The sequence below is a fragment of the Babylonia areolata genome, chromosome 9 (genome assembly GCF_041734735.1).
Source record: "Babylonia areolata isolate BAREFJ2019XMU chromosome 9, ASM4173473v1, whole genome shotgun sequence".
Classification (NCBI taxonomy): Eukaryota; Metazoa; Mollusca; class Gastropoda; order Neogastropoda; family Buccinidae; genus Babylonia; species Babylonia areolata.
In genome coordinates this window covers 12,000,605-12,016,285 of record NC_134884.1, presented here as the reverse complement: position 1 = coordinate 12,016,285, position 15,681 = coordinate 12,000,605, and the positions used below count along the sequence as shown (strand labels likewise).

Sequence of the window (15,681 nt, the reverse complement as noted above, 5' to 3'; positions counted from 1 at the left end):
TTTATTTTGGGGGGTGGGGTGGGGGGGGGGGGGGGGGGGGGGGGGGGGGGGGGGGGTAAAGCTGTTGTGCATGTCACCATGGCTGCCAGAATGCACAATAAAGAGGAGGTGGCTAGAATTTTGTTTGATTTTCCCACACACTGTCGACAATGGCAACTATGAAAATGTGATCGAAAACGAAAGTAATGTTGTGTTGATCAACTGAACATGATTCTGGTTCTCCTGATGATGATTACATGCTACAAGGACATCAACAGGAATGGGGCGGGGTCATGTCAGAAGTGAATATAGGAAAAACCCATTATTTTAGCTTGCAACATTCATTTTGGGTTTTCATCAACTATGAAACCCTCCAGGTGAAAGCTTCAAGCCGAAATATTGGTTTACAGAGAGTTTTTTGTGTTGCATTATTCTGTGATAGTGTTTGTGGGTGTTTTGTGTGAGGGCATGTGAGTGATTAAGGTGAGTATTTACGTATAGCGTTTATGTTTAAAACCAAATGACAGTGCAGAAAACAGCATAATTACACTTGGTTGTTGTGTCTGATACATCTGCTAATATTTTAGCACTACTTCCACCCATAAGTTAAACAAACTCAGTGGGGTGCAAGCAGACAGACCTACTCAGAGCCTGAAAAAAATTTTCTGCCAGACCGAAGCCTGAAATCAGTCCTGAAAATTTTTTTCTGCCCAGACCGCAGACAAAGTCTGAAAATACTACATGGGCTCAACAAAACAGAGTCAATTACAGTTTTATTCAAATAAAAGACATATCACATTGTTTTTTTGTTATGAAAACAAACTATAATACAATTCTGTATCTTATTGTAAAGAAAAATATATAAGTGGTACTCTCAACTGTCCATGAGCATCACTTCTTGCAGAGCTAGAGCTATTGAGGGAAGTACCTCAAGGAATATGTGTTGCGTATGTGTGCATGGGTGTGTGCGTATGCGTGTGTGTGCGTGCATGCGCAAGCGTGCATGTGTATATGAGTGTATGTGCGTGCGTGAATTGTTTTCATTGAAAGCCTAGCTGTGTGTGTGTGTGTGTGCGCGCGCGTGCGCACTGCGCGTGTGGCGTGTGTGTGAAAAAAAAAGTGTGTGTGTGTATGTGCATGCATGTGTGTGTGTGTGTGTGTGTGTACACCCATATAAGTGTGTGGAGGGTGTGTGTGTGTATGTGTGTGCATGTATGTGAGCAGTGGTAAAATGTGTGTTGTGTGTCGATCTGTGTATCATTGTGTGTGGTGTCTGTCACTGCATGTGTGAGTACATGTGTGTGTATGTGGGTGTGTGGTGCGTGTGTGTATGCCCATGTAAATGTGTGGATGGTGTGTGCATGTGCATATGTGTGTGTGTGTGTGTGTGTGTGTGTGTGTGTGTGTGTGCACATGCATGTAAATGTGTTTGCATGCTCGTCTGCGTATGTGTGTAAGCAACGGTAAAATGTGTGTGCACATCTATGCGTTTGTCTGTGTGTCTGTGTATGTGTGGTGTCTATCAAGGCACATGCACACGTGTGTGTGTGATCAAAAACAATGACGACAGTGAAATGAACCAACGTCCAAATGACGGAGGCCACACACACGTTTGAACAAAACATAACACTACATGCAGGTAAAGCGGACAAATCCATGAACGTCAGCAATAGATCCCTGATCAAAACAACATATACATACTGCAGCAATGAAGTGTAGCCGCATCATCAACTGACGTAATCACATCAATACGCTAAAAAAAAAGTATTGATGTCCAATGCTATGAAAATTTTTCTTCAGTGATGAATGCCAATGGGCTGTTTGTGGGAAAGTCAGGGAGCAAACTGGCAGTACTGAGTTTAAACAGCTTTTTAAACAGTTGAATCTTGAGGTCTTAGCAAATGAAATCATAAATCCACTACAGATTTTTTTTAAACACTCCCCTACACCAGACTTGTGTACATTCACTGAAAGACAACATGTTTCATATATAGCAGGTCAAAACAAAATATCTTTTAAAAACAAGACTAATTTCATACTCACTGACAATCAGTGAACAAGCGTGCACGGCTGTGTAAACATTACACTCACCACACATAAACAAGAAAGTGACCAACCTGTTTTGTATAAAGTTTTATATTGTCAGCGATATTTCCTGACTTCCATTCTGTATGTCTCCTCAATGCATTGGACACTGCACACAATAAATTTTAGTTAAATGCCAGTCTTACAAAGTTTGTCAATCAGAGCTTCTTAAAACCTTTGCTAATAATATCTTCAGCACAAAAACCAACATGCCTTCATGTGGCTCACATGTGACTCTTGCTTTACAACAACAACAGTGCCAATACCAACAGTGGAGGAGTAGGGTAGGGGGCATGGGGTGGAGGTTACCAGTACACACACAACAATCCAAATAATATTTTTGCTCACAATCAGAAACAAGTGTTTGTCAAACTAAATGATGTGTGCTGGAAACAGAGCAATTCTATCTTTAACATCCCAAATCAATCAGCAATTCATGGTTTTACAATCATCATATGGATCTATTTAAGTATCAAACGTTTTCGGTTTTTATCATGCCTTTCCAGCTTCAATAAATCAAACAAAACTGATGACCACAATTTCAGGCTATTATAAAGATAATCATTCCAAACAAATCTAGTTCTTTCAGATGTGTTCTCCTACACCAAACAGTGCAACTGAAGGTCCACCACCATATATATAAGGCTACTCATTGTCAGAATCCAAAAAAATGAACGCTTCATAAACTATGGACTCTCCAAAAATGACAGACACTGACCACTGTTTGTATACTTGAACTAAAAAGATTAATAAGCGCATGCCAAGTGTGACTTGAGTAAACTGACAAGCTGCGGATGATTGTTGTTTGGGGACATAATGCAGTAATAAATCTTTCTCTGAATAAAATTTAGCGTCCTCCTTCACCTCCTTTCAAAAACATGTTATTGCACATCATTGATTAACCAGTAGAGCGCCTATAAGACGTCAGCTGACGTCCTACAAAAAGTATTGCCATAGTGCCTGTAAGACATCCACTGACGTCCTGCATATGTTTCCTTCACTGAGTTTGGTTCAATTCACATAAACAGACTCTGAACACTTAGTCTGATGTGTCTGGATTATAAAAAATACTATCTAAATGAACTTACATCAGGTAGAAGACCTCTTTCTACTTGATAATAATTTGCTAACTGATCACGTGATACGCTCGTGGAAAAGGGGGTTGCATCATGTGCAAACAAATGCATTGAAAAACTGTGTCCAGTAAAGCAAATAGTCACAGTCAGCAGATTTACACAATTCTGAAAGCTCTGCTTGTGATTATGGACAGCTTTGCATGGAGAAGGATCTCTCAATCTTGTCTGATGATTGGTTTGAAAACGAAGGTGATTGACAACGACAGTTATAAAACTAACAGCCCATTTGATGGTAATTCAGTCTGTTCATACAATCAGACAGCGTTTTGAACAACTGGCTATGACTGACAGCATACGTACAGTGAGTGTTGGAAGAAGAGAAGGAGAGGGAGAGGAGTGATGTAAGACAACAGTCAAATGCCAGCCAGAGGTCATCAAGGGGGCGTCGCTTTTGGGAAGTGTGTACTCACATTTCAAAGCAGACAGAAGACAACTGACAACGGCCAATGCCCCACGATTTTCACAAAACGCAGTGCTGAACCTGCACTGGCCGTGAAACATGTGCTTCTTGTTTTTAACACTTTTTTTTCCACTGAACCAGGGGGGGGTGACTTGCTTGAAGAGGTGGCAAGCTGGTTGCACAGCAGACACTTTAATTAGCCCACATGCAACTTGAAAGGAGTGAATGTCATCAAAGACTTCACCCTCTCACTCCCAAACACTTTGTTGTCAAAAAGCTTGCCAGTTCAGTTTCTGGGACTGTGATTGACCCTTTACGTTCATTTACTCACTTCTGTTATTGTTGGGACAGTGATTTACTTACATGTCTGCAAGAGCTGTGATTATTTTCATAAGCTTATAGCCTGTTTTAATTTCTTCTACAGGTATAATCTGACAATAGGCTTGCTATTTTGCTGTATTTTGTTTCTTTTCTTTATGGATGTCATTATGTAGAGGTGGAAATAGACTTTTTTGTTGCACAAAATTTATTATCTTGACATTACATGCCTGAACAGTTATCTACAATCAACCTAATTGGGGAAAAAAAAGCCCAGAAGCAGAAGCTACACCCATTTTCCTTCACAAAAAACGTTTACTTTCTTTCTGTATCGCCCATTGCTTTTGTGCTAGAATTTTTTTGTGAGTTATTACCCCCGAATCCTCAAAATTCCCTGGCAAGGGGAGAGCACTTTGTTACCAAAATTGTCTGGCACTGAACTGGTTAAATGCACGTTGCTGCATAGTTAGAGTCATTCTGTGTGTTCTGTTGAGATTTTTTTCTTTTCTTTTGACTGCAGACAAGATACAAAAGTCATGCAATCTTTAAACCCCAAACAAACATTCCAGCAATGATGAACTAGGAATGACCAAATAAAATCTTGTAGATCCAGAGTCTAAATGGAATAAACCATCCAGAATCCGAAAATACGGCTTAATTTGGAAGACTTACAACCTATCATTGGTTTGAGTGAAAATTTTTTTTTGGTTTTATTCCATGTTTAATCCAAATTTAGTATGGACAGATCAAGTATTTCCAGAAAAAATGAATTTCGTTAAAGTTTATCACAGACGCACACACATGGACATACTGACAACCAAAACACTGTGTTATCATGTAGACTTGAGTGTCACACACATGAGCCAAACATAGCAACTAAGTGTCAGATTCACTTGAAATGCAATGAATTTTTCTCTCCAAGTGATTGCTGAAATTTGCCTCTCATTACTCCATCCAGAAACCAGAAGTGACTCATTTCTTATCCGTAAGCGTCTCATATGTACTGATGGTCAGGTCAACAGCAGACACATTCTGGAGGCTGATCTGAGGGGTTGGGAGGGTTGCTGCAGGCTGTAAATGATGTTTTTGGGTGCTGTGCCTAGCAAATTAATACTCTGCTTTTTTACTCATTTCTTTTGTTAAGTCTATTCAAAAGTTTTCTTCATGTACAAATCTTTAGAAAACATTTCTTTTCTTTTAATGATTAAAAAACAACTAAAAAAAAACACCAGATTATCGGCCCCAAAGCATAGGTCTACATAAGATTCACAAGTACGGTGCATAAGTCTCATGGTGAAGAACTCTGGACCACAAGGCATGTAGATCTGTTTATTTAAATGTCCGTTCATGATCATTATGCACTAACCGATAAGGCTTTTGCACAAAGCATCCTGTGAATAAAATTCAGTGGCCTCCTTCAATTCCTTTCAATAGTATGTTATCACAAACTATCAATATGATCCACATCTTGATCCGAGCACACTAGCTGCCAAAGTTGATTCAGGCATTGGCGCTTACTGACTGGTATCACTAAAATTATTTCTATCAGTGATGTGTTTTGTTATTTGTTAGGGGCAATAAAGATAGTTAAGCTCAACATTTGGGTTTCAACGTTGTCATAAAAACTAATTTCAGAGGGAAGGAAGTAGCCTATCTAACACCATTCTGTCATATTTCCAAAAGCTTTTAGGAAGTAGTTTATCTAACACCATTCTGTCATATTTCTAATAGCTTTTAGGAAGTAGCCTATCAAACATGATATGCATAAAAGGAATCTGCAAACACACAGGATAACAGTCAACAAGCCAACTGACAAAACAACCTATTAGCCTTGCGAAAAGTGTAAGATCTTCACAATAAGTGTAAAACACAGCAGCCTTTCTACCGCTTGAGTATTTTTTTCTAAATCAGTCTTTAGGAACAGTTAGAGCCATGTCGACTGCCTCCAGATTAACAAGATTCGATTGGGTCATTTCCAGTTTATTGCCAGAATGTTTGTGGTTTGAGATAGCATGACATTCTATTTCTTGTCCACAATTAAAAGAAATTCTTGACAGAAAATACAAAATGACAGTAACTACACTTTCAACATGTTTGTTGCATTCAAATATTTTAAAGAGGGTACTGAATTAACTAGAATGAGCATAATGAAAATTCTAGTCGACAGCACTTCCTAGTCTGCCATCTTGCATGAAAAGTCTGTCATTGTGGGAATCATTCTGCTTACATTAGGCCTTACAACTTCTGTAAAATACCTGAGCAATAAAGATGCGAACAATTTAAAAGTTTGACACATACAAATGCATACCAATGAGTTGTTTATATGTTAGAGAAATGCAGTTCTGGTGTGGCAAGGACTGTGTAGCACAAACCAGCATAACGTTTCAACAGATCTGCACAAATTCATTTTTTGACAGTGAGCACAAAAATATGATTTGGATCAACTTATGCAGATTACCAATGTAACTGTCAAATTACAGTAATTCAACTGTTAATACAATATATTTGGCAAACATTATCAGCTCAAAGGTTTCATCTGCTTTTGTGTGTTTGTCATTTCCAAATAAAATTAATTCTATATTTAAGAACAGGTTATATATCTATTTCATATGAATATCTTAGAGAATCATTCCAAAATTGTTGTGATATCTTACAATTCCATACATGATGGTGTATTGAATCTTTTTCCTCATCACAGAAAGCACACTTATCAGTACTAAAAATGTCTATTTTTATTAGAGTTTGTTTGTTACCAAGACGTTATGGCATATTACCAAGAATGGCATATTCTAATTTGGAACCATTTTAGTGTTGTTTCTTTGATTTCTTTTCTATTTGTTTTAGAGTCATATGCCAATCTATTACTATACCTAGACTCTCTTCCCACTTGACAAAAGACCTGATATCAAAGTTCTAGAAGTACATCATAAAACACTTGACCCTTTGCCAGATTTCAAGGATTTGTAATGCTTTTGTTCTCTCATTACATTCACTGTTTTCTATTTTAATATCGTTCTTAAATAAATAATGTGTTATCTATCTTACACACCCATGTAATCAAGATTTTTTTCCAACCTTTTTTTTTTCATTCAAAGATTTACAGATACAAAATTTATATACTATGTGCACTAGAAGCTACAGGGTGATGACATAATGATGCTCTAGACACTGACAAGTCCACAACAACATAATGTAAGCAGAAGAACGCATATTCAGTAACTAAATTTCATGGTGACATTATATAGCTTAATCTTGTATTAAACATGTATACAGAAACCATTTTTGCAAGAATTTGTTAATCAAGAATTACTCTGATGTCATATTTTTCAGAAAAATCTTTTTTCCCCATTCCATCAATTAAATATGTTACCAAAAACACGTTTTTATTTGTCCCAGTTTTATAGTGAAAAAAAAATCATTACCTACTTTTAATTTATCATCATAGAAAAGTGATTCAGCTAAAATGTCCTGTGCAGTCTTACATGTTTAGTAAAATCATCATATGAAATGAATACATGTTTCCAGAAATTATCACATTTGGATCTTAGCAACCTTTTTGGACCATAGTAATCAATGGAGTCTATTTCTGGACAGAATGTTCTTCTATTTTGGTGCTCCTACATATATTTTTTTTCCAATCCATGTCATTTTAAATGTTTGTATGTAGTTTTTTTATATTCTGAATACTTATTCCTCCATTTTAGTTGATTAGCCTGTTCAGCGCCATAAGCGACATTAGTCAACATTGAGGGGGCATGTTAAATAGACCATTTTTCACATTGTATCCAAGCTTGACAGCTGCAGCCAACTTTCTCACACAACAGGAAACTGACTAACCTTCTCACCTTGACTGAGTTTTAGACATGAACCGAATTGCGTGACTGAGAACAAGTCTAAAATATTTGGTGCTGAGCGAAGTGTTTTTCACACAGAAACTTGGCAGTGAAAGACTTAATATCATCCTTGAACAAACAGACATACAGGTGGTGATGGACCTTCAGTCTGCACTGTGTGGAATGCGAGAAAGCAAATGAAACAAAGGCTGAAACAGTGATGACCGTGTATATTAGGTAAAAAAAAATTTTTTTTAATTTTTAAAGCAGCATTTGGCAATATGCCAGAATTCACTCAAGATGATAAAACATGACAAGGATAAAGAAAGTTTGAAACTCTGACAGATCTAAATCATGATTGTAAAACAATGAAATACTGATCAATTGCTTCATTTCTAGCACACAACTTTTGGTTAACCCCCCCCCCCCTCACCCACTAATTTCTGATGGTGAGCAGAAATATGATTTGAATTGGCAACCACCTATCATTACCTCCACCCACCCCACTCCACCATCTGCGACTTCAGTTTTATTGTTCTTATGCAGCAGGAATCTAATGAGCCATGTAGGTTTTGCCTCTTGTTTAAGAATATTGTTATACTCAATGAAGCTCTGCATCTTATGTATCATTTTCATTTCAGTAAATGACACGCAAATTCTACCAGTTCAAATAACAATGCTCAGGATGAAAGGTTATCCTTCACCATAATAAATCCTTTGGGGGTGGTGAGGAGGGGAGAAGGGGGGAGCAAGTACACTCACATCATTCTTGACAAATATTACTGCATACATATAGACCACAGCTCAAGCTGTCAATCCTGATCACTAAGCAGAAACAGCAGCTATGCACCTTTCATGTTGGGCTGGTGGCTCATGATCAGAGAAATGGTGTGGGTGCAGAATTTCTGAAAGGAGATGTGGGGAATGTCTGTAATCTCCCTCCAGAGGTCTGTGTGCAAGAGCAGGCCTGTATCTGACATGTGCTGATCCAGCAGACCTGTGAAAATATGCAGAACAGTGTCAGCAACACTTACACTTTTCATTTCATGTTTTTGCTAATATTTCAAGTTATATTTAAGCTAAAATTGATGGGAATCACAATGTAAACATCTTAACACAAAATGAGCAAAGCATTCCAATATTTATGTTGCAAACTGGGGGAGGAGGGCATTAAGAGTCCTCATTTGGAGCACAGTGACAGAAATATATAAATGTACAGTCTTTCAACTTCAGCATGAGGAAAGCTGCTTCTCCATCAGTAGATGTTAGAACCAGGAAGAATATTGAAAAACATACTGCAAAAGAGAGAAGGGCAGAAGAAGAATTCATATCTGCTCCTTATAACTGGGGATTCCAAAGGCTGTATGGGAAGTCAAAACACATATTCAACATAAAATGATAAGCACAACTGCAATGCAAAATAAGTAAAGGATAATTTACAGCAATCATGTCAATAAATCACACACAACATAAAATATATCTGTTACTACATGTGCATAACAACACAAAATGCATAAGCTTCCAAAGTAGAAACTGATAATTGAATCCCTAAAATATTATTTCACTTCCTTCAACCCTAATCCACTCCTCCTCCTCAAGTTTTTATTTTATTTTATAGTATCCATACATCATAATACACACAAACGCACACACACACACACACACACACACACACACGCACACACACACGCACACACACACACAAACACACACACAACATCAAACAGGTTATGTTTAACAGAAAATGCCAATGTTTATCATGAACACACAGAGAGTTTCTTTGATTATATATCTGCAAGTTGAAAAAAGAAACAAAACGTAACAGAGGTCCTGGAAAAGAAAATATCCACAAAGACCACAAAAGGTTACCATGTCACTCTTGATTCCACTGTTAGATAATTTGTCACATTTCTACCATGTGTATGAGGAACTACAGCCTAATATATCAAATGAAAACTGTTTATTGGCATGGAAATGGATGGTGTATAAGTTAATTCATGAACTAAATACAGGACATGGCCATACCTACAAGGATGCATTGTGGACTGATGAATGGGAGGATGCTCAATCAGAGGTTGGATCTAGTACTTTCTTTTTTTCCTTTTTTTTAGCTTGTGGTCAGCTCCAACCCAAAGTGTGCTGTGGGACTCAATGAGAAAACTAAGACCACTCAGCTGAGGGTTGTAAACTCATTTCTTGCAATTTCTCTCACATTGAAAGAAATCATGGGAGTCGAGAAAGTGTGGTCGTTCCCCTCCCATGTTTTCTCTCAACTGCGAGAAATCATGGGGGGCGCCCCCACGATTTCTCACAATGTGTGAGAGAGCATGGAAAGTACCCCTTATTTTCATCAAAAATATTTCCTTTGTCACATTTGGTTTTTTGTCTTTACTCAATGCAAAACTAAGAGAAAAATGAGAGAGACAACAGGATAATGACAGTGGTGTTAAAAAAACTATCAACAATAGACAGTGAACGTGATGGCACGGCAATGGTAAAAAAAAGTGTGAATGTATGTGTATGTGAGTGAGTGGGTGAGTGTGATAAGATATCACAAACACCATCTTCTGCCTCCCTACCCATAACAGGACGTCATGGATGCATCCTCGCTATGGGCATTGGCATCTCATCGACTCTGTCATCGTCAGGAAGAGGGGACAGGCAGGACGTACGAGTCACGAGGGCCATGTGCAGCGCCGAGTGCTGGACAGACCACCGCCTTATCGTCTCCAAGCTCGACCTCCGCATCCAGCCCAAGAGACGGCCTCAGGGCATGAAAGCACTCAAACGCCTGAATGTCAACAAGCTGGAGCTAGGCAACATCAAGCAGAGCTTTGCTGACACCCTGGAAAACCAGAATGTGGAGGCAGCATGGGGCGCACTGCATGAGACGGTGTACAACACTGCCATGGAGTGCCTGGGGCCTTCTGTCAGGAAGCACAAAGACTGGTTTGATGAGAACTGCACTGAGATCAAGCAGCTGCTAGAAGACAAACGCCAAGCCTACAGAGCCCACATTGAAGATCCCAAGTCACAGTCAAAGAAAGACATACTGAAGAACGGACGCAGCACCATCCAGCTGAAGCTGCAGCAGATGCAGGATTCCTGGTTGAGCAACAAAGCTGATGAGATCCAGGGCTTTGCAGACAGGAACGACATGAAGAACTTCTATAACGGCCTGAAAGAAGTCTACGGTCCCACAACCTCCGGATCTGCTCCACTCCTCAGTGCTGATGGTTCTACCCTGATCACTGACAAGGACGGGATCCTTGAGAGATGGGCTGAACACTTTGACAGCGCACTGAACCGCCCCTCCACCATCAATGATGAAGCCATCGACCGACTCCCCCAGGTGCCAGTCAGTGAGTCGTTGGATGCCATTCCAACTTTGGAGGACACCCAGAAAGCTATCCGTCTGCTATCCAATGGCAAAGCTCCTGGCTCAGACTCCATTCCAGCTGAGGTCTACAAAGAAGGTGGTATGGCGCTGAGAAGCTTCATCAGCTGTTCCAGCTCATCTGGCAGCATGAGGCAGTTCCACAGGACTTCAAAGACGCATCCATCATACGAGGTGTGATAGAAAAGTTCCAGGACTGATGTCACAAAAGATTTATTTCAAACCCAAACTTCACACTGAGAGTTTTCTCCTTCAAAGTAATCCCCCTGGAGTATGTAACTGTAATCTTAGCTCTCTGCAGCAATCAAACTTTTTTCTTCATAATTTTATATGCATGTCCTCTGTTTGAGGTCGTCAAGCAATGAGCACAGAGCAACGAACAAACTTGAAGTTTCTGGTACGGTTTGGGAAAACTCCGTCAGAAGCACTGGGATTGCTGCAGCAAGTGTATGGAGATAAGACGATGTCACACTCACGTGTTTTTGAGTGGTGCAAGAGGTTTAAAGAAGATGACCCCAGGAGCGGAAGGCCCTCAACAACCAGGACTGAGGTCAACGTTGAGCGCATCAGGCAGATGGTGCATAGCGATCGTCGGTTGACTGTTCGACTGATGGCAAATGAGCTGGGCATGAATCGGGACAGCGTCTGGAAGAAGATTTGGACATGTGGAAAGTCTGCGCGAAGATGGTGCCAAAACTGCTGAACGATGACCAGAAGGGTCGACGCATGCAAGTGTGCCAGGACATCCTCGAGCGTCTTGAAACCGAACCAGACTTGCTAGGGACAGTCATCACCGGTGATGAGTCATGGATCTTCGAGTACGACCTGGAAACCAAACGCCAGAGCCTTCAGTGAAAGAATCCGTCGTCGCCAAGGCTGAAGAAAGCACAACAGTCGAAGTCCAAAGTCAAGGTCATGTTGATCACATTCTTCAATGTGAGGGGGATCGTCCACTACGAGTTCTTGCCACAGGGCCAGACGATCAACCAACATGTCTACAAAGAGATACTGCAGCGTCTGCTTCGTTCAGTGCGTGAGAAGAGGCGAGATTTGTGGCAGGACAACTCGTGGCTGCTTCACCATGACAACGCGCCTGCTCACAATGCCCTGAGCATCCGACAGTTCCTGGCCGAGAAGAACATCGCCGTGCTGGAGCAACCTCCCTACTTCCCCGACCTGGCTCCGTGTGATTTTTTCCTATTCCCCAAGCTCAAGGGGGTTATCAAGGGGACCCGTTTTGAAGACGTGGACGACATCAAAAAGGCCGTGACGACGGAACTGCGGAAGATCCCGGAAGAATCCTTCCAGGTGTGCATGCAAGCGTGGCAGAAAAGGATGGAAAAGTGCATTAGACTCCAGGGGGATTACTTTGAAGGAGAAAACTCTTAGTGTTTAGTTTGGGTTTGAAATAAATCTTTTGTGACATCAGTCCTGGAACTTTTCTGACACACCTCGTACACCTGTACAAGCGCAAAGGAAATCGTCAGGCCTGTGACAACCATCGTGGAATATCCCTGCTGTCCGTCGCAGGCAAGACTCTGGCCAGAGTGCTACTCAACCGTCTCATAGCGCACCTTGAGCAAGGTCTCCTACCAGAGAGCCAGTGTGGCTTCCGGGACTATTGACATGGTGTTTGCTGCCAGGCAGCTCCATGAGAAGTGTCAGGAACAGAACGCCGACCTTTACTCCACGTATGTCAATCTGACCAAGGCCTTCGATACTGTTAGCAGAGATGGCCTTTGGAGAATCATGGTGAAGTACGGGTGTCCCAGAAAGTTCATCACCATCATACGGCAACTACACGATGGGATGCTGGCCCGAGTCCAAGACAACGGAGAGACTTCAGAACCATTCCCTGTCACCAACGGAGTCAAGCAAGGGTGTGTTCTTGCCCCCACCCTGTTCAGTCTCATTTTTCAGCCATGCTGACAGATGCCTTCAGAGACGCTGACGTAGGCATTGGCATCAGGTACCGCACAGATGGCTCACTCTTTAACCTCAGGAGGCTTCAAGCAAAAACCAAGGTGAGGACAGACACCGTCAACGACTTCCTGTTTGCTGATGATTGCGCTCTCAACGCTGCCTCCGAAGCTGACATGCAACACAGTGTCGACAAGTTCTCTGCTGCCTGTGACAACTTTGGCCTCACAATCAGCACAAAGAAGACTGAGGTGATGCACCAGCCAGCTCCAGGAAAGCCTTACGTTGAACCAAACATCTTCATCAACGGGCAACGACTGAACGCGGTGGACAAGTTCACATACCTGGGCAGTACACTCTCTCGCACTGTTGTCATCGACGATGAGGTGAATGCCAGACTCGCCAAAGCCAGCGCTGCCTTCCGCAGACTCCATAAGAACGTTTGGAACAGGAGAGGCATCACCCTGGAGACGAAGCTCAAAGTATACAAGGCCATAGTTCTCACCACACTGCTCTATGGATGTGAATCATGGACGGTCTACAAACGCCATGCCAAAAAGCTGAACCACTTCCAAACCACCAGCCTCAGAAAACTTCTCGGCATAAAGTGGCAAGAGAAGATCCCTGACACAGAGGTGCTCACTCGTGCAAACTTGCCCAGCATCTACACCATCTTGATGCAGGCCCACCTGCGCTGGGCAGGCCATGTAGTTCGCATGCCAGACCACCAGCTCCCCAAGAAACTGCTGTACGGCGAACTCCAACATGGCAAGCGCTCCCATGGAGGCCAAAAGAAGCGCTTCAAAGACACTCTGAAAGCTTCTCTGAAGGCCTTCAACATCAGCCACGACACATGGGAGCTGAATGCAATGGACAGACCAAAGTGGCGTTCAGCTGTCCACAAAGGCGCCAAATCCTGTGAGGCCAACAGAATCGCTGCAGCAGAGCAACACAGACAGGCCAGGAAAAGCAGTGCCAGCAAGTCCCCAACAGCCGCCACCATCCCCTGTCCACACTGCGTCAGAACCTTCTGGGCGCGGATTGGCCTGACCAGTCATCTGCGCACCCACAGAGCGCAACCCACCCACCCCTAGGATGACTAGATGGTCCTCGTCGATCCTGACGGACAAACCACTAGATATATACACTACTGGGTGAGTGTGTGTGTGTGTGTGTGTGTGTGTGTATGTGTGCGCAAATAAAAAATATAATGAATGCAAAAAGTCAAAACCATCAATGGTCTGAGTCACTTGTGAAGACACATTTTCATGCAGATAAGGCTTCATCAAATCATAGGCAAAAATTATATGCTTAGCTGTCACATTTTCTGAAGCACATGCACTTGACTTAAGAGCAATATTTAGTCCACAACAAATTAGATAATAGTCTGAAAATTAAACTTAGAACTGGTCTGTGAATTGGACCAAAGTCTGTGAGAGGCCACTGACAAGGTTTTAGAGTTGAATGAAGGCACTTATAAAAGTCTCTTTCTAGTACATTACTTATTTCCTTGTATGACAATGAGCAATACACTTTGATACTACCTGTATGATTTTTTGCTCCCCTTTTTGCTCCTTTGTCTGACTGGTTGTTATAAAGGAATCCAGTATGGAATGATATCAAATAAAAAATCAACAACTGCACCTTTCATAAATTGGGAGTGTAATAAATACCTCATTTCAAACAATAAATCTCTCTGATTATTCTCAAAAAGGAGCAAACATTTCACAACTGATCTAGAATCACACACAAAAAAAGATATTACTTATCATCAATGGTATTTGAACAAGACAATTTAACCCCTAGGCTGCCTATATGACGAGATAACTCGTCATGGCAAACATGTATGCTTCGCTGCCACAATGACGAGATAACTCGTCATCGAAATATTCTGACTTTTCCCTGCTTTGCATTCAGTTCGTTGACAAAAATGCTGGTAGCTTTAGCTTGGGGAATCTTTCTGGATTCTATTCATAGCTAGAAACCCCATCTACGTTATGAGGCAGTCCTTTATTTAAACGTTTTGGTTGGGTTACTGTCCAAGTGTTTGCCTGGCTCCTCTCCTCGCTCGCTCAACAAAATGTCAGACTGACGCTGTGCTCAAGACATGCAATCATAGCAAACTAAATCAACCAAGATTGCTTTTTTTTGCCGATGCTCAGAAAGAATTGAAGTGTAAACTCAAAGAAGACAGTGATGAACATTTATAAGACAATTTGATAGAAAATAAAGTGAGCAATCAAAAGAGTGGCCAAGATACGACTATCAGTGAGTGATGCCGGCTGTGCAAACCTTAGCAGACGACAGAAAGTGACTGAACAGGACAGTGTGAGCAATTTTCTTGGCACTCAGCCAGCACGGTCTGATGAGAACTAGATAAAGTGACCATGTGAGAGGGGTGAAGAGGATGGGGATGGAGACTGAGGGGGTGTGGCCTCTCATCCACATTATCACTTGGAGAAGTCACAATGCATTGTATATGTATCTCTTTTTAATTTTTTTTTTTATTGTGGTTGTTTTAGTATGATTTTGTGTATGCAGATATCCATTTATCCAGAAAATATATTTTAGTGCAAGTTACTTGACTAATGTTAGTAATGAACAAGTTGAAAA

General features: G+C 41.2%; 1 protein-coding gene across 2 annotated transcripts in view; it reads right to left on the bottom strand.

Moving 5' to 3' along the window:
* Positions 1 to 2,100: 2,100 nt before the first annotated feature.
* Positions 2,101 to 15,681, bottom strand: part of LOC143285717 (uncharacterized) — a 114,010-nt gene continuing 100,429 nt past the window's right edge. The window contains exons 10-12 of one of the 2 annotated variants that reach the window (XM_076593122.1): positions 8,602 to 8,748; positions 6,227 to 6,311; positions 2,101 to 2,173 (exon numbers count right to left, since the gene is read on the bottom strand). In XM_076593122.1, coding sequence (XP_076449237.1) covers positions 6,238 to 6,311; positions 8,602 to 8,748 — 221 coding nt within the window. In that variant the 3' untranslated portion in view covers positions 2,101 to 2,173; positions 6,227 to 6,237. The remainder of the gene's footprint in view (positions 2,174 to 6,226; positions 6,312 to 8,601; positions 8,749 to 15,681) is intronic. The other variant, XM_076593123.1, reaches the window with a different exon arrangement.